General features: G+C 56.4%; 2 protein-coding genes across 4 annotated transcripts in view; one reads left to right on the plus strand and one right to left on the minus strand.

Annotated features, from left to right (window-relative positions):
* XPR1 (xenotropic and polytropic retrovirus receptor 1) overlaps positions 1–3,446 on the minus strand; it is a 117,479-nt gene extending 114,033 nt beyond the window's left edge. The window contains exon 1 of the mRNA XM_087730927.1: positions 3,147–3,446. Coding sequence (XP_087587053.1) covers positions 3,147–3,215 — 69 coding nt within the window. The 5' untranslated portion in view covers positions 3,216–3,446. The remainder of the gene's footprint in view (positions 1–3,146) is intronic.
* Positions 3,447–16,055: 12,609 nt separating this feature from the next.
* Positions 16,056–18,264, plus strand: part of ACBD6 (acyl-CoA binding domain containing 6) — an 88,286-nt gene continuing 86,077 nt past the window's right edge. For all 3 annotated transcript variants that reach the window (XM_087732953.1, XM_087732956.1, XM_087732954.1), the window contains exon 1: positions 16,056–16,280. In XM_087732953.1, the coding sequence (XP_087589079.1) occupies positions 16,086–16,280 (195 nt within the window). In that variant the 5' untranslated portion in view covers positions 16,056–16,085. The remainder of the gene's footprint in view (positions 16,281–18,264) is intronic.

The following is an 18,264-nucleotide window of genomic DNA, read 5'->3' on the forward strand; positions in this document are numbered from 1 at the left end:
AGTAATGGTCACTGCAGAGCTTCTGCTGAAAGAAAATGAGAATCTAAGGCATAGCTATCAAAGCGTATCTTCTTTTTGCCAGTTTAAAAAAAGTGAATGGATTTTTCTCTCTCTAAAGCTCTTCCACTGACCGAACACCTACCCTCAGCCCGGGCAACTCCCATACTTCCTACAAGCACAGTTATAATACTTAAACAGATTTTTGTTGGAGGGAAAAGATTACGCTAATGGTAAGAACTCTGAGGACTGTAAATCGTTAAAGACCATCTGAAAGTGAAACTACAATTTTAGGTATTCAAAACACAACAGTCTCCTTCTTCTTCCTGACGTTATCAGCGGCAGATTACACCCTCCCCCTAGTTTGCCTGGCAGTTTATGCGAGGCAGAGCTCCTTGCAGCCACACTTGCTGCGCATCCCATCAAAGCAGAGACACGTCACCTGGTGAGGATCTCACAAGTTACCTGGGTCTTACCACACTTCGGGGCTGCCTGACTGCGTAAGTCACCTGCTCCCCAATGGAAATAACTACAAATATCAGAGTAGAAAAGTAAGATGACTACAGGTGAGCTTTATGATACAGAGTGACTTAAAAAAAGCAATTTCTGTGCCATCTTCTAGTCCTTTCATCGGCATCTTGAACTTGCCATGGGAAGTCCTTGGAAACAGGAATAATCTTTTCAGAGTTAAAAACCTACACAACAGGATCTGTCACTCTGAAACAGTGCTTGATTACTGCTTTAATTAAGAAGGAAAAGATATAAGCTGTCAGATGAAGAAACATTATAATGCTATTAAATATACAAGTATATTTTTAAGTTTTACCATGATGCTTGCTGTAAGCAATATAGCACGCAAGTAACGCAAGCAGCGTTTGGCCTTACGTTTACTAATCGAGAATTTTTCTCAGAATTTTTCTTGACAAAGGAGGGCTGTATGCTTTTTGCCTCAAGTACAATCAACAAGTAAACCGAGGTAGCGCCGGCCTTTTATGCGCCGCACCCACACGACCACCAGTTACTGAATAATAAATGCCAGACTATTCCATTACTGTAATATGCATGAGCGGGAGACTGACTCACATTCAGCCAGCTGCAACAAGGGAAACAAAGAGTTTGGAAACTTATTACTAAAAAGGAGGGTGGGTTTTTTACTTTAATTCACTCTACTTTAAGCTATCTGTCCAAGGAGGAGATCACTTAAAGTCTAGAAAGAGTAACAACCTGAAGGAAGTTTCTACTGAAATCTACCTTTATTTTAAACTGGGATGAAGGGAGAATGACATAATAATACTGCCCTAGTTAAAGCATCTGAAAATTAACCTCCTATAATGAAAACAGTGGCTGATAAGCAGCCGAGTTCTTCACACATTAATCAAGGTATCATAGTTCACTGGGTCTCCTTTACCCTCCCCTCTACATCTGTCTGGTCAGCATGTAGTCAAGCCTTTTGCCCTTCCGCTTCCTCCTTGCCTTCCCCTCCGACCCACCTCCAAACCTTCTCTTAGGAAGATACACAGGTTTTCTGTTTCCAGGAACAGAAAGCAACTCTTGCACGGATAACCCATCGGAGACACGCTGCAGAACTAAGCTGGTACTTTATTTTATCAAGACAATGGTTTTCCTCCTTCTCAAAGACTGATCCATTATTTGGTCATCTAGTTCTCCACATAACTCAAGGAGATCACAGTTTTGTTCTAAAGTCAAATCTGACTGCAGTTTTTATTTAAACATCCATTCCTTTGCAGTCAGGTAAAGGAAAACAAAGGAATGGTCCAAAGGGCAGATATAAACTTTTCAAGTTCAGCATTATAACAAAGCAAGCTAAGATAAATGTGATTTTCCTTGCAAATGCAGACAGACTAATAGGGTTATTAGAAATAAATTGCTATTGTACTCCTAGAGAGAAAATACAGGCCTTCGAATGATAACAAATGTTGTATGGTTTTGACTGACTCAATCAGTGAAGAAGTTTTGGTGATCGTGGCTCTCCTGTAATCAGCTTTCCGTTGTCTAGGTTTAATTCTTACTTGTGGAAAAGACCAACATCACTGGCGCCAACCCCTTTTACTGCTAACGCTGAAATAAAAAATGGTTTTACTACAAATAAGCACCTTCAGCTTCATCAAGTTAAACTGAAGTCAGGCATCACTTGAAACTCAGCAATCAGTGTGACCTTTAGAAAGCTGGCATAATAAAAACTGAAAAGCTGTATTCTGCAAATAATTCATGATTAATGCAGCAGAACTTTGTGTAAACAGTGCTCATAAATGTCCCGATTCAAGCGGTTCACCTGAAATCAAGTATGAAATAGCGAGATGCTAGCCTTATTTAAAAAACAAAACAAAACAAAAAAAAAAAAAAAAAAAAAAGAAAGGGCAACGGATGCCGGGCTTCCTGCCCTGTTTTGAGTCACTCAGGTAAGCCGCCAGCGCTACCACACCAGGCTGTGGCCCTTCACAGGGCAACGCCTGCGGGAAGGGAAGGCTCGGCGGGCGGGGGTGCCCGGGCCGCCCGCCCTCGGGAGCCGCGGAGGGAGGCCGAGAGCCGCCTCCCAAAGTCACCCCTCCTCCGCCGGCCCGCGCCGAGAACTGGCGGTGGTGCTGAACAACCACGGCGACCGGCGGCGGGGCCGCGGCCGGGCTCCGGGGCGGGGGGGTGCCCGGGAGCGGAGCACCGCACAGCTCCCGACGGCGGTCCCGCTGGCTCCGCGCCTCTGCCGACCTTTGTCCCGCACCAAAAGCTTACCGGCGACGATTAATTAATTAATCGGCCACCCAGCGCTTTTCCTCCGACCGGTCCCAAGCTTCGGGGGGCGGCGGGAGCCGCGGCCTCTCCCCGCGAGGGACAAACGCGGCGCCCGTACAGCCTCCTCCCGCCGAGAGCGCAAGCGGGAAGCCGCCGGCCGCCAGACGCCGCCGCCGGGCAGGGGAGCAGCCCCGCAAGCCGCCGGGACGCGCCGGAGGACACCCGCGCAGCTCGGGCGGCGCTTCCCCGGCACCGGCCACCCTGCCCCGAGGAGACCGGCGCCGGCTTCACACCCACCCCCCCCAAGCCCCCCATCCCCGCCCGGCGCCGAGTCCCTCTCCAGCGCCGCTCCCCGCCGAGCGGCACGGGGGGAGCGGGCCGGGGCGGCGGCGCGGCCCTACCTCATACTGGATGTACTGCTTCCGCCACTCGGGGGTGATGTGCGCCGCGAGGTGCTCGGCGAACTTCATCCTGCCGCCGCCGGGCCGGGGCCGCGCTCGCTCTGCGCCCGCGGAGCCGCCTCAGCGGCGCCTGGCTGCCAAGGGGCCGCCGCCGCCGCCGCCGCCGGTAGTGGGGGGCGGGGGGGGGCCGCCGCCACACATGGGCCCCCGCCCGCCCGCCCCGCCACTCCTCAGCCCGCCTCGGGCCTCCTCAGCGCCGCCCCGCCGCCGCCGCCGCCGCCTCCTCCGCCGCCGCCGCCATCTTCCCCGTCCCGCCGCCCCGCCGCCGCCTCCCAGCCGTCAGCCGGCCCGGCAGCCAACCGGCCGCCGGCAAGGCGCTGTCGCCACGGCAACCGCCGCCACCGCCCACCCCCGCGTGGGGCGGGGAGGGGCGGGGCCCGGCGGAGGGGCGGGGCTCGGGGCGGTCGGCCCCGCCCCTGCCCGCCGGGCCCGCGGGGGGGGGCGGTGGCGGCGGGGCTCCCCCAGCGGGGGGCGCCCGCTTCGTTTTGCTCTTTCTGCTCATTTTTGGGGTCGGTTTGGACCCAAAGGCGTCACCTTCGTCCCTCAGGATCGCCAGCCCAGTCCCTCCATAAGCGATGGCAGCTCTGGACAGCCCCGGTTTGAATCCTGAACCCTTTGGGGCTGGCCAGGATGGGATGGGATGGGATGGGATGGGATGGGATGGGATGGGATGGGGAGAAGTGCGGCAGGGAGAGCCAGCCAGGGAAAAGGGAGAGCGTGAGGATGGAGATGGAGGGGAAGAGTAGGAGAAAACACAAGAATTCTTACTTATCTAAGTGAGAATTGAGGGAGGAGGGAAATGGGGCTGACAGGCCACAAAGAGCCAGGGGGAAGGAAAAGAAAGAGAAGACAGTGCAAAGGAAAAAGAGGAGGGGAAGAAAAAAGAAAAAAAAAAGGGGAAATTCTCCCAGAGTTGCACGATCACAAAAGCCTTCGCCCTTGCACCACTCATCAGGCTTACCAGCAGGGTGCTGTGCACAGCGCGGTGGGGCGAGGGGGAGCAGGGAGACCCAGGGCAGGTGTAGGAGCGAGCCCACCTGCGTGGAGGCACGGCTGCCCCGAAGCACAGACCCCCCCGGGTGCTGGAGGGTTTGGTACCCATGCATTATGGCATGAGAGACCAAATTGGAGCTGTTCGGAGCAGCCCTCAATTATCCAGGCGTATCCCAGTGGCCCTAATCCTGCCCCTCCCCAGTTCCTAGATTGTGGGAATTCCCTATGTTTGGGATTCATTTTGGTTTTACTTGAAGCCTCACAGACTCCGGAGCTTTTTCCCATACCCGCACCAGGGTGTTAAAGAAGCAGCGGATCCCATCCCAGCTGAAAGCCCCTCCACGAGGCAGCGTTCCTGCCCGCCGCCATAGGCAGCTGCCCGGAGCACTGCTCCTACTGACGTCTGCAGGAGCAGCACCAGCCCACCTGCCCGCAGAGCTCGTTTGCTTTGGTGATTTATCGGGGTCCTGTCGCAGGCTTGGAGACCTCTGATTTGCGAGCGCTCTTACCCGCGCTGAGATTTACCCGGCAGCGACAGCGGCGCATGCAGCAGCGATGCTCGCTGATACCATCTCTTAATTATGTTTGCAGAAAACCATTTAATGAATAGAGCTTTAGTGCCCTTCATCTGAAACTTCACACTCAGCAACCTGCCCGGCACTGACCTCAGCACGAGCTAACCGCTATGTCACAGCTTGACTTACATTTAGCAGGTCACCAGCTTTTTAATGCATTACCTTTGCAGGCTTGTACCAGATAAAATCGCTCAGGGTCTGAGCCTGCTCTCACCACAATCAGTGGCACTGACTTCAGCGGGAGCAGACGCGAGGTGGGTCTTTGCAGCTTTGACCCTTTGAATGCTGTCAGGCTTCCAGAGATAACGTGCAGCATGGGGGAGGAAAACAGATCAAGAAATAAATATTCTCTTTATTATTTGCTGGATGCATTGCTTGAAATATGTACCATGATGTATATAAGCGAATATGTTCTGATACGGCAGCTTGCAAATTCAGCGACTGAAAATAACTAGTGATCCCCCCTTCCCTTTGTACCTCGGAGAGTTTTTTACCCACCAATAAATGCTATTTATTTATTTAATACCAATAAATGCTATTTATTGGTATTAAACAAGGACAGATGATAGCAGGGGAGGCAGAGCAGAAGCTGGACTCCTTCTTACTCACCATTGCCATGTTCTCTAGCAACAGCTCTGTTCAAATATCTGATTGGCAAAACCCTGCCTCTCCTTATCAGTTGCGCTTTGGGACCACGCTTGGCACCGTGGCAGTGTTTTGCTGCTCTGCTGGGACTCGGGGCTTTCCGACTGCTCGAAACGTTTCAAAACTCTCCGCTCTGCACATCCAGGGGCCGGGGGAGGAAGGCAGGAAGGAAGAGAGGGCAGGAGAAGCCTCGAATGAAAGAGGAAGGGCCACCGCTGCCTGCCTCCGCTGCCTTCTGCCCGCTGCCAGGCCAGAGGGTAGGCAGGGGGAATGCAGGCAGCGCGTCCCAGCCGAGGAGGGATGCCGATCTCAGCCGATCCTTGTCCCCACTCCTCGGGTCTGGATCCCGGTCCCCATGCCTCGCTCGCACCAGGCTGCCACATTCCCCTCATCTCTCGCTCTTTTCCAGGAAAGAGTTTGCATTGTGATTTTCCCCCATGCTGTTGTAGCTAGGAAAAAATAAAAGAAGCAACATTATTTGCATTTTTAAACCAAGCAAGGAGAAGTCAGGAGTGGGCTTTCCGCCAGTGCAGTCTGGCACTTGCTTTGTTGAGAGCATATAGAATAATTTATAAATAGCACGGTGGGTTTTTTTTTAAAAATATAATTATACTTTTAAAGATCCTGCATTGCTGGGGAGAAGGAGTCTTCAAAAGAGGCTTTAGAAAAAGAGTCTTGCAGAGGGAAAATTTTCTCTAATGGCATTCATAATATCACAAAGAGGAGGGGTTTCCATAGCAGGAGACGATGCAGGACACCCACAGACAACCATCCCTATACCTCTCTTCCCACCTCCTCCCCAGGCAGCTGACTTTTAAGACGCCTGGATATTTAGGGGCTCAGTTTGTCACAGGAAGGGATACTTTAGCAGCACGACCCTCCCTGGCCCCACGAGCAGAGCAGGACATGCTGAGCCTGGACCACTGGGTGGGTCAACGTCAGGGGGAGCTGGCAAGATAAATTCATCTCCTCTCCGTTGAAACCAGAAGAAATAATGCCTGAGTCTGGGGGGCCGGGAACAGTGGCATGCTCCCGACCTCGGCGTGGCAAAGCTGCTCTCTGCCGCCGGCCAGAGCTGCTCCGCAGAGGCAGCGGGGACATTGCCCGGGGACATGGCTGCTCTCTGCATCCTCCGCTGCCCTGCCCTGCCCTGCCCTGCCCAGGCAGTGATTCCTGCTCCTGAGGGAGGAGCAGGAGCTTCACTGTCGCCGCTTGGAAAGGAAAGGGAGAATAAATAAATAGGGAAGTAACAGCAGGTCAGGGGCGAGCTTGGCTTGGAATGATGAGGGGTTTAGTAAATCACACTAGGAGATGCTGCCCTGCCTGCCAGGATGAATAGAGCAGCAGCCCTGGGCTTCGGACGCCCTCAGCATCTGCCGGCCAGCCCTGAACACTCCTATTATCTGCTTCATCGATACTGGTCTTGAGAAACACAGTCGATATATTGGATTTCCCAGAGACAGTGGTGCAAAATGCACAAAACCTCTGGCAGCTTGAGCTGAAATTATTGATTTTTCATATATTCTGCCTCCCCGCTGGGTACCGGTGGAGGACAAGGGTGTGATTATGAGCATCAGGAGCCGGGAGGGTCTCAGTCCCCAGGGCAGAGGCAATGCACAGGGTCAGTCTGGGAGCAGCACAGCCCAATCCACTGGGAATTGTTAGGACGTTTATACACCCAGGCAAGCTGCCTGCAGCACGTTTTTTAAGCCAAGAGGAACAGTGGTTTCCAGGCAATAATAATGCACTGGATGGGCCTGATTGCAGCGGCAGGGATGTCAGTACCGATCAGGGCTCTTCCAAGCACTGTCCCAGTAGCCATAACCTCCCACGGCTCTTCTGAGCGGGGTAAGATGATGCTGTCATCCCCTTTTCAGTGGGAGCCAGGATGAGACGTGCCTCCCTCCGCCTTGGCTGCAGGTGGGTCACTTTACCCGCTGGCTGAATTTGATCCATTGGGACTTGAGCCCATCACAGAGGTGGATTTAGGACTCAAGATCCCCAACAGCCAGCCCCATGCTGTGGAGGGGACAGGGATGGGGCAGCCCTGTCCCCAGCCACCAGCTCGCAGGCATGTGGGTTTGTGGGCTATAACCATGCCCTGCCTGACTTATTTATTGCCTCCCCTGCACCCTCTGAGGCAGGATTTGGCCCATACATTGCTCAGCCAGTGTCAACATGCCTGATCTTAAAAATCCCAAGGTCGGGCAACAACGTACCCCTGGCTGCAAGCCTACACGTAGAGGCACGATTGCTACCGAAACACATAGGGATGCAGAAATATGGAGCAAAAAGCCAAACGAGCAGCTGCTCCCCTTTGCTGGGAGCCTGTCCTGCGGGGGGAGCGCGGGGAGCAGGGGGAGCGGGGCTGCCTCCGTTTGTCGCCTGACGCCCCCGAGCAGGCTGACCTTTCCCAGGCTGACTCACGACCGATACATGCACGGCAGCGAGCAGGCGGCAGCTCCTTGCTGCTTGCATGCATTCCCTCTGCTTTGCTTGAGATCGCAGGGGTGTCCTTCCTGGAAACCCAGCCAGGGAATAAGAAAAAAACCATCTGCCGAGGCAGTTTAGTTCAAGGATTCCCTGCCAGGTTGCTTCCAGCCCCGCTCCTGCACTGAGGGGTGCAGTGTCCGTCACCGCTGTAGAGGGACAAGCCCCGGGGAGCTGTGCTGGTGGTGGCTGGGCTGGGGACTTGCTGCACTGCCTTACAACCGGGAGCAGATGGGGGGTTTCACGCCCTTCGCTGGCGTGTAAGTGATTGCTCCTGGATCATTTCCAATACATATATATGTGTCTGGTTTAATTTATGCACGCTTGCTTTGTGCAAGCTGCGAGAAGACAGCAGCTGACCAGTGGTTAAGAAAACTGAACACCCCAAAAAGGTCTAAAATTAGAGAAGAAACAAGATCTGCTTCCTCTGAGCCCCAGAGCTGCCTGGGCTGATTCCAGGAAAGCCCCAAGAAGAGCCTCTCACTTCCCTGCTCCGTCCCTGGGACTGCCCCACTGCTAAACCCCCCTCCGTGCCGGTTGCAGCTGGGGGGAGCGCAGCGTCCGTCCCCCCCAGCACCTCTCTGCGTCCGTGGCATTGTCCCGCCATGCCCTGGGGCAGGATGGACCCTCATCCCTTCGGGATGTTTTCTAGGGGACAGTGCCAGGTGGCCTTGGGAATGTCCCTGTCCTGTTTACCCCAACCTCGCTTGCCTTGTTAAACACGCTCTCGCCTCCCCATCGCCATCCGGGCTGCTGGCCCCTTCCCAGGGGAATAAACCATGCGAGGGGGGCAAAGGAAGGGGGGCAGTGCCCCACCAAACAGCGGGAAGGGAGGTGACCTGGGACAAGAAACAGTGTCCCCAGAGCTGCTGCTGCCGGCTCGCATAGCCAATGCCACTGTCACGCTGGAGTCGCAGCAGGTCGCGGAGGAAATATGAGATATCGGCACATCTCGGTTTATTGATGCTGCAGGCACCAAGCTGCCACAAGCACAATAAAGCATTGGGGCAACGCTGGCAGCGGCACTGTGCCCTTTGCAGGTCCCTGCTGGGAAAGGAGAGTAGACCGTATCCCTGTGTGACACCATGCACTGGTCGGACTTTCTGGGAATTTTTAGAAATTCTGCCATAGCTTTGTGTTTTTTTAACAACCCCTGAACCTTATCAAAGTGCACAAAAGGCCATAGGCTTCCTATTTGCAAGGGCCGCATTAGGAAAACAACAGCCGTCCCTGCCAAACCTGGCTTGACCCTGCCTCTCGGGCTCCAAACCTCGCCACCGAGCCCTGCATCAGGAGCACCCTTAGGGTGCTCAGCTCCTGCTGATGCACCCAGTGCCTTGCAGGGGACAGACCTTGTCCACAGTGAGTCCATTTGGTGATCTCCTGGGACAGCACTAGGTTAGGCTGTTTCTTCATGGAGGGCCTTGCTTGTCCTGGAACGAATCGTGTGTCTCCAGGCTGCATTCCCTTACGCATCAGGGCTGAGTGTGAACTGTCCGTAGGCGCTGTAAGACACGGCTCCAGGTCCTGCAACCTCAGGACAGATGTCAGATTGGAAAGAATCATTTAAAGCAAGTGGGGACATGTCCCAAAGATCCTTGTGCCACTAGGGCAGAGACTGAGAGGTGGCAGAGCAGCTGGGCTCCCGGCCCAGCCGTGGGCTGGGGAGCTGCTGGGCTGAGTTTGTGCTGGGGACTCCACATCTGTTCCCAGCCAGCTGCTTGGAAAACAACGGCTCTGGTCTCCGACGGCAGCCGCAGACTGGACACAGCCTGGCTTTGTCCTCACCAGAGAAATTAGTCCTGGTGCTGCAAACTGCACGTATGCAGAAAGTCTCCCAGCATTTCTCAGTGCCTCTGATTGATGCCAGATTTGGCAAGGGTCACCTCTACAGCCTGAGACCCCTGTCCTCCGCAGTTCCTCTCTGGCTCCAGACGTCATTGTGATTTTATCATACGTCTGGCAGGAATTAGGCTAAAACCCTTCCCCTGCACACAGGAACCACCAAACAGGCAGGCGCAGGGGCTCTGACACCCAGGCTCATCACCGGCAGGGCGATGCCAAGGGGACGTCGGGCGTCCCGTTCCTCCGAACCACCCCAGCCTGCCCGGTCAGGACACGCCGACCTGCAACCTGAGCCCTGCCTGCTCTATTTTACAGCCAAAACAAGCCATAAATCTCCTTCCACAGAGCTGGAAGGTGCAATTGCTTTTCTGCGGTGCAGGTTTTTCCTTACACGACTTGTAGCATCACGTGAGGGAAATCTGTAAGTAAAAGTCAGGCTGGAGCCATTTATAACAGCAGCACCATGATTGTTACTGCTGACAGCTGCAATTACAGGCACTCCCTTCGATCACTCCTCGCTGGGGGAAATGGAGCCAGCGCCAGAGCGGGGAAGGGGGTCGGGAGCAGCTTTTCCAGAGCTGCATCCCCTCTCCGGTGGACCTTGTCACCCACAGGCAGCACTCAGGGAGGGTTTCAGGGAGGAATGTAGGATGGGGAGTAACCCCCAGTAAGGAAGGTTTGGGGAGGGATGCAGGATGCTCTTCAGTGAGGAGAGTTCATTGAACACATCAGCTGGTGCTCACCTCTGTGGGTATGACATCAGCTGGTGCTCACCTCCATGGGCATGACATCAGCTGGTGCTCAACTGTGTGGGCACAACGTCAGCTGGTGCTCACCTTCGTGGGCAGGACGGGGGATTGCCCCAGGGTTGTGCAGGGACAGACAGCGGGTCCAAGTGCTTGCTGGAAAGAAATGCTGCTGGTGGCCCCAGATAACCCCAAGGTGGGCTGCAGGTGAGGGCAGCATGCCCGGCTGGTCACTGCCGGGCACATCTTGTCAACGTTATGGTCTAGATCTCCTGCCTGTGAGATGTCACAGCATTCTGGGGAGCTGCCAGGGGATTTGAGAGCTGGTTACCGGTGGCCAGTGCAACACTGGAGGAATGCAGAGCCAGGTTTGGCACGAGCAGGGGATGGGTGGGCAGCAGGCCTTGCCTGGAGGAGAGGGAGAGCAAAATGAGGGACATCTGTGGCCTTGCAGTGATGGGGCAGTGACAAACAGAGCCATTACTTGCTGTCTGTTGCTGTGTGGAGATGTGAGACAAGGGGGAGCTGGCAAGAGGCAGGGGAGCGTGGAGGTGGCAGCCCTGCAGCAGTTGAACCTCAGTGGAGCTTGCCTGCTGAATGCCTCGGCTGTTTTCTCAACGCAGTTTCAGGGGAACTGAAACGTCCAAAAGAGAGATAAATTTCATAATTAGCTTAGGTGAAAAAAAAAATTAAGAAATGACTTTTTATTTTGCTGTTTTCAATGAGTAACACCTAGAGTTTTGTTTCAAAACTAAGGGCTCTGCTGCGGTTTTTGCACATGCATGAAAAAAGACGGGAAAGAGGGTGGATGGAGCAGGAGGCTGAGTAAAGTGAAACAAAAAGGAAGCTTTTTGTGTTTGTTTCACACCAAGGAAAACGCTCTAGGTCAACCAAACTGAACCTTCTCCTTATGTTTTCCGTTTGAATTTAGAAAACAAAATACCATACAAAATTTCATCTGACTGCCCCAAACTGAAAAGACTGAGTGGTGAGATATCTCTCTCCACAGAAAGATCCACTATTTGCACAGCCCCAGCTGCAACCTTTGAACCGCCAGCCAGTCACCATGTTGCAACCATGCCGTTGCTGATATCAGCCCAGCAAGGCTTCAGGCACACTTGGGGAACACCATTTGGTACCTGGCGGCAGAGTTTTTCCATCAGTGTTTAAGAGGTTTAATGATATGCCGGAGAGAGGGGAGATTTATGCACTTCTGAGGAGGGTTATGCATTCCTTTTCCATCGCAGCTACTGATTTGTATTTACCACGGCATGGGAATTTATGGAAGGAGGGAATCGATGTTTTATTGATATCTAAAAAACCTATATGATGGATGTGCTAATTACATGCTTTTCTCCCAGATCCTCTTTATGATACGCAAACAAATGGCCTTGGTGCTATAATGAATGCAGGTAAAACATGCAATGGAGCCAGTCTCCGCGGAGGTGATGCACGCAGGGGAAACCTTGCTTATGCCGGGGCAGAGACCTCGGCCCTTTATTTAGCTTCTTCCCTGGCCAGTATTGAAGTTTGGTTTCCCGTTGCCTGTGATTCCATTTCATGGAAATCTCCTCCCTTGTCAGGGACAGGGGGGCACAGCTCTCGCAGCCATGCTGCAGGCTCCTGGCTGCTACGGCATCTATTGGCTCCCAAAAATATCGAGCAGGGTGTGCATTTGCTCTGCCTTGCTAACAGGGGACACATGCACAGGGTGAAAAATGAGTAGGTTTTTTTTCATCTCTGCTAAAGCAGCGAGCATGTGGAGTAGAGGGGCAGGGGTCAGTGGTCGTCTCCCTTCCTCCCTCTCCCACTGCCAGGGCGAAGGTGAGCTGGGTGCCGTGACATGTATCATGTGTAGCAATTCATGTAAAAAAAAACCTATTCCAGAAGGAAATCACAGCTTGAGACAGGCACACACCGCCCGTGAAAGGACCTTCCCGGTGCAGGACCCAGAATAGATGCAAGAGGTGGTAGTGCCATAGAAGAGAAGACAGGATAAAGCACGGAGCCTGAAGCATCGCACTGGTGTGCCGCCTGCCAGAAGCTCACGGCACGCCTTGGTTTTTTGCAGTGACAACTTTGTGATCTTGGGGGCTGCGGGAAAAGCTCTTGGCCATCAGCCTCATGTCCTGCCAAGAGGAGGCTTTGGCAGGCAGCTGCCACCCGCACAGCTCCAGGCTTCATCGGTGGGTAAAGCCTGGCCCAGCCTGGGGGTCCCCGGCTTGCGGGGGGGCTTGGCGGTGTCCCACAGGGATGTTTGGCAAAGGCAAAGGCTCTGTCAGGAGTGAGTCCCCCCTTGGTACCTCCTGTGCCCTGGGCACGGGAGGTCCCGCACAGGGATGGTTGGAGGCACGATGGGGAGGAGGCTTCTCCCCCCGGGGAGCAGGCACAGGGGGCAAATCTCCCAAGAAGAAGCAATGAGGGAGATGAAGGAGACGAGAGGGACAAGGACACACACAACAGATAGCCCAGAGGAGCTCAGGAGGCAGGAGGGGACATTTATTAACCAGAGGCACAGCTCTGCCCACAGCGGAGGTGACACGTGCCGGGTCAAGGCTGGGGGCTGTGCCATGGGAGGGGAGCGTGCCCGGGATCCCCCTGCTCCCCGTGCCCCTTGCCCTCGGGAGGGCACGCACATCCCCAGCCTGCAGCCTGCTCCTCCTCCGTAGACAGGTGTCTCCCGCAGTAAAGTGCATGGCCACAAACAAACCAGTTCTTAATTGCCTCTTTCTCCTTTTGTTGTGGAAAAAAAAAAAGTAATCATAGCTTAGCTCGCAGGGATCCCTTCAGATGTTGCATCCAGGCTGCCTGGGGTTTGGTGTATGCAGTGGCCTCTGCCCTCTGCAGAGGGACAATGACAGGTCTCCAGGCTGACCGGCAGGATGGATATGATAATTATGCGGGGATATTTTTTCCCTGCTCAGAACTGCTGGTCACAGCCCGTTATTGTGTCTCTGCGATCCCAGCGCAGGACCTGGTACTGACCCACACGCACTGCTCATGCAAGGGCCCTGCATGGTTTTCTTTACTTCTTGGTGCCCGTAATGCTTCTGGTTTTGTGCGCTCTTCAGCCAGGGCCTGGGAGAATGGGCCAAATTTCGCCTGGCTCATACTGGGATGACTGGGGCTCTCCCAGCCCTGTGCCGCTTCATGTTTGCAGGGGGTAGTTGGTGCATCTGGCACAAGGGCATTGGCACTGGCGTCCCCCAAGCCCCGGTCCTGCCCTCTCCCAGGCTGCTGGGGACCAGCAACTAAATAAACATCATCCAGCAGAGCAGGCACAGCGTGTCTCAGCCCAGCATCCCCATCCTCAGTGTTTCCATGCCAGGCTCCTAAAACCTCCACGGGTGCCTTGCATCAAACCTGCTCCCACACCTGCCAAAGCGAGGGGGTGGAAGGAAAGCTCAGGCCCTCAGTGCAGTTGCTCTTCAAAAAAAGGCAAGGAAAAAGTGAGATGATAGATCTAGTAGGAGCTGTAAGTGCTTTAGCAAAGAAACCCAGCAAGGTAGCGAGGCCTCTCTCACCATGGAGACAAGCCGGAGAGCATGCGGAGGCTGTGCGCTTTGGTTAATTTGCTGCAAGTACTTTTTCCAAGCTATTCAGGGAGGGTTTCATCCTGCCCGCCTGCCCCTGTGCCTGTCCCTTGCTGAACGCCAGCACGCTCAGACCAGGCGATGCTTCCCCATGGCAAGTGGGGCTGGTCAGGGCGACGCAGCCAGCTAGATGGAGCTGATCAGCTTCTGGTGGAGAGCGGCAGGGAGGACGAGTCTGCTGTAAATATTGCGGTCTGTTTATGAGGCTGGGTGTTAATCGCACACTGGAGGGGAGTTATTATTTTTTATTTGCAAGCAGCAGAGCCAAGCTGTTTCCATCTTTCCCGCCACTCCTGGTTCAAGCCGGGATTTCATCCCCCCTGCACAGGCAAGGAGGCTGCGGGTCTGCAGACCCACTCGCAGGGCACCCTCCGTCTCCTTGGCAGGCAACCCCGGGGCAGAGCGGGTGCTTGCAGGCACGCTCCTGGCTCCGGCACAGCCGAGCCCATCTCTGCTCTGGTACTGAGCAGAGACTGGGGCCTCACCGCCCCTCTCGCATGGGCTGGGGTGCAGGGGTCCCCTCCTGCACAGTGCAGGGCTATGGTGTAGCTACGGTCCCGCAGTTAGACCCTGGCCCCCTTCTTGTGCACGCAGCCCAGGGATGGGGACATTGCCATGGCCTGGTGGCCCGCTGGGAGAGTGGTGGTGGCCCTGCAGGGCCGTGTCTAGGGGCTCCAGTGATGCTCCAGCTTGCTGCCCTGGCTGTGTTGGGGCTTTTTTCCCCCTAAGTAAAACCTCCCGCACCCAGTGAGGCAGGGAAGGGGCTGAGGGGAGTAAGAGAATAAAAGCCAGCGTATTTCTGGTTCTGATGGAAGGTCTTTTTTCCACAGCTCCTGCATTTTCCCCTGCAAGCCCCAGGATGGAAAGACCGGTGTGTGCAACGCTCACAGGCTGCGTGAATGAGTCTGTACTGTCTGGGACGTGGCCGGGAGACCACAAGCAGCCGTGCGGATGGACCGCGTCACGCGTGGGATGCACCCCCATCCTCATCCTCGCGCCCGGGGGAACGAGAGGGGTGCACCCAGCACCCAGTGCTTTGGAGCAAGACCTCTAAAACCACGGTGCGAACCCCCGGCTTGCTGCTTGCCCCTCTTCGCCTCAGTGTGCCCACCCGTCAGAGGGGGCCGCGCCGCGGGGCGGCCCCCCAGGCGATGCAGCGGGCGGGGGGGAGCAGCGCGCCCGGCCCCGGCGGCTGGCGGCCGGAGGAGGAGCGGGTCGGGGCGCTGCCAGGGTGGCCAGGGTTTCCCTGGGGGACTCAGGGCTGCCATTTGCTGAGGCCGGGGGCGGAGGAGGGAGATGGACTCGACAGCTGTGCCAGGGAGGGGGGAAACTTTCCGCCCGAAGTAGATACCGGGCTAAATATAAACCGCCTTTGGGATGGCGCTTGGCCGGGACCCCCGGAGCGGCGGGCAGGGCCGGGCCACCCCACCCCACCCCGGGAGGATGCTGGCTGCCCTCCGCCGCCCCTCCCCGCCCGCCGCCGAGGGCCGGGGGCTCCCCCCGCCCCGCCCCGCTCCCGCCCGGCCCGGAGCCGCGGGCGGCCCGCGAGTGCCCTCCAGCGGCAGCGGGGACGCGGCGGGGCCCGGCCCGGCCCGGCCGCCGCGGGAGCGGTGGCACCGGCCCTCGGGACAGGAGCTCGGGGAGGCGGGTCCCAGCCGAGGCCGAAGCGGGGTTTGGGGGCGCGGGGTGCTCGGGGCGGGGGCTGACGTTTGGCAAACGCTATGGGAAGTCTGAGGGCGCGGGCAGCCCCCGCGTTGGGTGTCTCTGTTTGGTCGCCATCAGCAGAGCCGCGGGCGAGGGGCTGCAGAGCCGAGCCGAGCCGAGCCGTGGGGACGCGTCTCCCGCTCGCCGGCATGCTGCCCTCGGACCCGCGGCCGCCCCGGAACCCTCGGGCGCGGCGCGCGTTTCCCGCGGGCGGCCCGGCCGCGCGTACCGAGGCGTGAGGGGGGACCGGGGCGGCGCACGGACCGGGCGGGCGGGCGGTCGGCCGCCATGGCGTCGCCCCCGCTGGCGGCGGTGGCGGCCGGGAGCGGCGGCGAGGCGAGCTCGGGCTCCGAGGAGACGGGGACGGCGCCGCCGGGCCGCGACCTGGCCGCGCTCTTTGAGCAGGCGGCCGAGCGGCTGCCGGCGCTGCTGCCCGCCGCCAGCAAGGAGCAGCTGCTCTACCTGTACGCCCGCTACAAGCAGGTGAGGCGGGGGCGGGGCGGCGCGGCCCGGGTCCCGGCACCCCGCGGCCAGCGCCTGGCTGCGGGCGGGGCCGGGGGCCCGGGCGAAGGAGCGGGGCGGGGGCCGGCCCGGTAGGCGAGTGGCCGGGCCTGGGGCTCTCCCGGGGCCGCCGGCCGAGGGCCTGGGCGGCCGCTGCAGAAAACGTGGCGATGCCCAGTGGAAAAAGTTGCGCCGGGGGGCGCGGGAAAGCGGGGCGCCGGGAGCTTTCGGTCCCGCTCCAAGTGCGGTGCCTGTGGCCAAGGCAGGGGAGGTCTGACGGGACGGAGCGGCGCTCAGCGCGGTGCCCGTTCGGGTTCCTCGCCGTCCCCCTCCGTGGCCAGCCCTCGCCACGCCGCTTGCCTCCGCGGCCCGGACGCCGGCTTGGCTTCAGCGCGCTGCGCGGCGGCTTGCAGGCCGGCGTTGGTGTGGAGGATTTGGCCTTTGCCGTCGGCTGTGGCGGGCCACCGGCGGGCCGGTGGCCTGTCCGGGTGTCTCCGTGGCCTGGTGAAGGCAGCCGCCGCTCGCCTGCGTGTGCTGGGTGAGAAGGCGGGCCGGGCGGGCCGGAGAAGGAGGCGGAGGGGCCGGCAGCGCAGGTGCTCGCCTCCCCCTTAGAGACGTCGGGGATCTGCAGTCACGACCCCGGTGCGAGCATTAAACCTTCGGGGTGTCGATGCGACCCCGTGAAGGACGAAGGACGGGCCCGTGCAGGTCTGTCCGCCGAGGGCCCTGGAGCGGGCTGGGAAACTAAACTGGTTGGTGCTGGTCGCAATGTTGAACGTGGCTCCTCTTCCCATTCAGCCCCTGTGAACTGAGCGAGCTCTAGGACGCGTGCTACGGGAATACACAACGTGACTTCTTCTCTCCTCCCATGGGAGAATTTACGTAAAACAAACCAAAAAAGCACGAATTTAAGATACAAAGGACTGTAACAATCACCTAACGGGAGAAACAGAAAAATCCTGAGTATTGTTATGCCTGGAGACTAAAGGGTAAAAGTACAAATACGACTCAGGTGTGTGGCAAGAGGTGCTGCCTTGACTTGAAAACTGAATGTGGAACTGAATCACACCTGTTTGGATTAATAGTCAAAGTTGGGTGCGCGCATCTTCCCCATGATTTTCCTCCTATGTGGAATACCCTTGTCCTACTACTGCCACTTAGAAGTGCTTTCATTTTTTAATGCAATATTTAATTATCCTCTAGCCTCCTAGGCTGTGGTTTGTGGACATTAATTGTATTAAAAGCAGACTGGTCACGTGAGGTTTTGTTTTCAGATTTTTCTAGTGCTTAAACAGGTTTCTTTTACTTTTTAAGAAGGAGGGTAGAAAAAAAATACTAGGAGAACTTTTTTAAGAATAATAAGACCATGCCTAGGATGAGATGAAAAGAAAGAGCATTTTTTTTCCTCTTCTGTAAGTTTTTGTCTATATTCTCAGGAAACTTGTTGCAAATAACCTCTTATTTTTCACTCTGTTGCAAAACTGACCTAGGTGGAAATGGGAGGGCATTACTTCCCATATCAGCTCGTGATTGCCAAGACTCCAGAGGGTTTCCTGATGTTAGCTCTGTAAGACCAATAAGGTGTTTAATGTTAAAAATTACTTAAATCGGAAGCTATTTCACAACAGTTTTGATACAACTCAGAAAAAAGCTGGTAATTACACTGTGTCAGCACAGATCTCCGGTTGCCTTCAGCTAAGGGGAACAGGGCGCTTCTGTCCCCTTCTCCACTGTCCCTCTTGTCGCTGGCCAAGCAGGATGCAACAGCAAGTGCCTTTGTGCTCCCTGGTTTCAGGCTGTGCTTGGCTCCTGGGTTTCTGTGCCTTTGGCTGCCCGGTGCTGTACAGAAAGGTGCCATCCCTGTTACACAGTGCCTGGGAGGGCGGCGCTGGCAGTGGAGACGGCAGAAGTCTGCTAGCATAGCTACCGCAGGGTTATGCTCTGCTAACTTTTGAGTTTTGCAGCA

The sequence above is a fragment of the Nipponia nippon genome, unplaced genomic scaffold (assembly GCF_047370975.1).
Source record: "Nipponia nippon isolate SJK-2023a ecotype South Korea unplaced genomic scaffold, ASM4737097v1 scaffold_5, whole genome shotgun sequence".
NCBI classification, from domain to species: Eukaryota; Metazoa; Chordata; class Aves; order Pelecaniformes; family Threskiornithidae; genus Nipponia; species Nipponia nippon.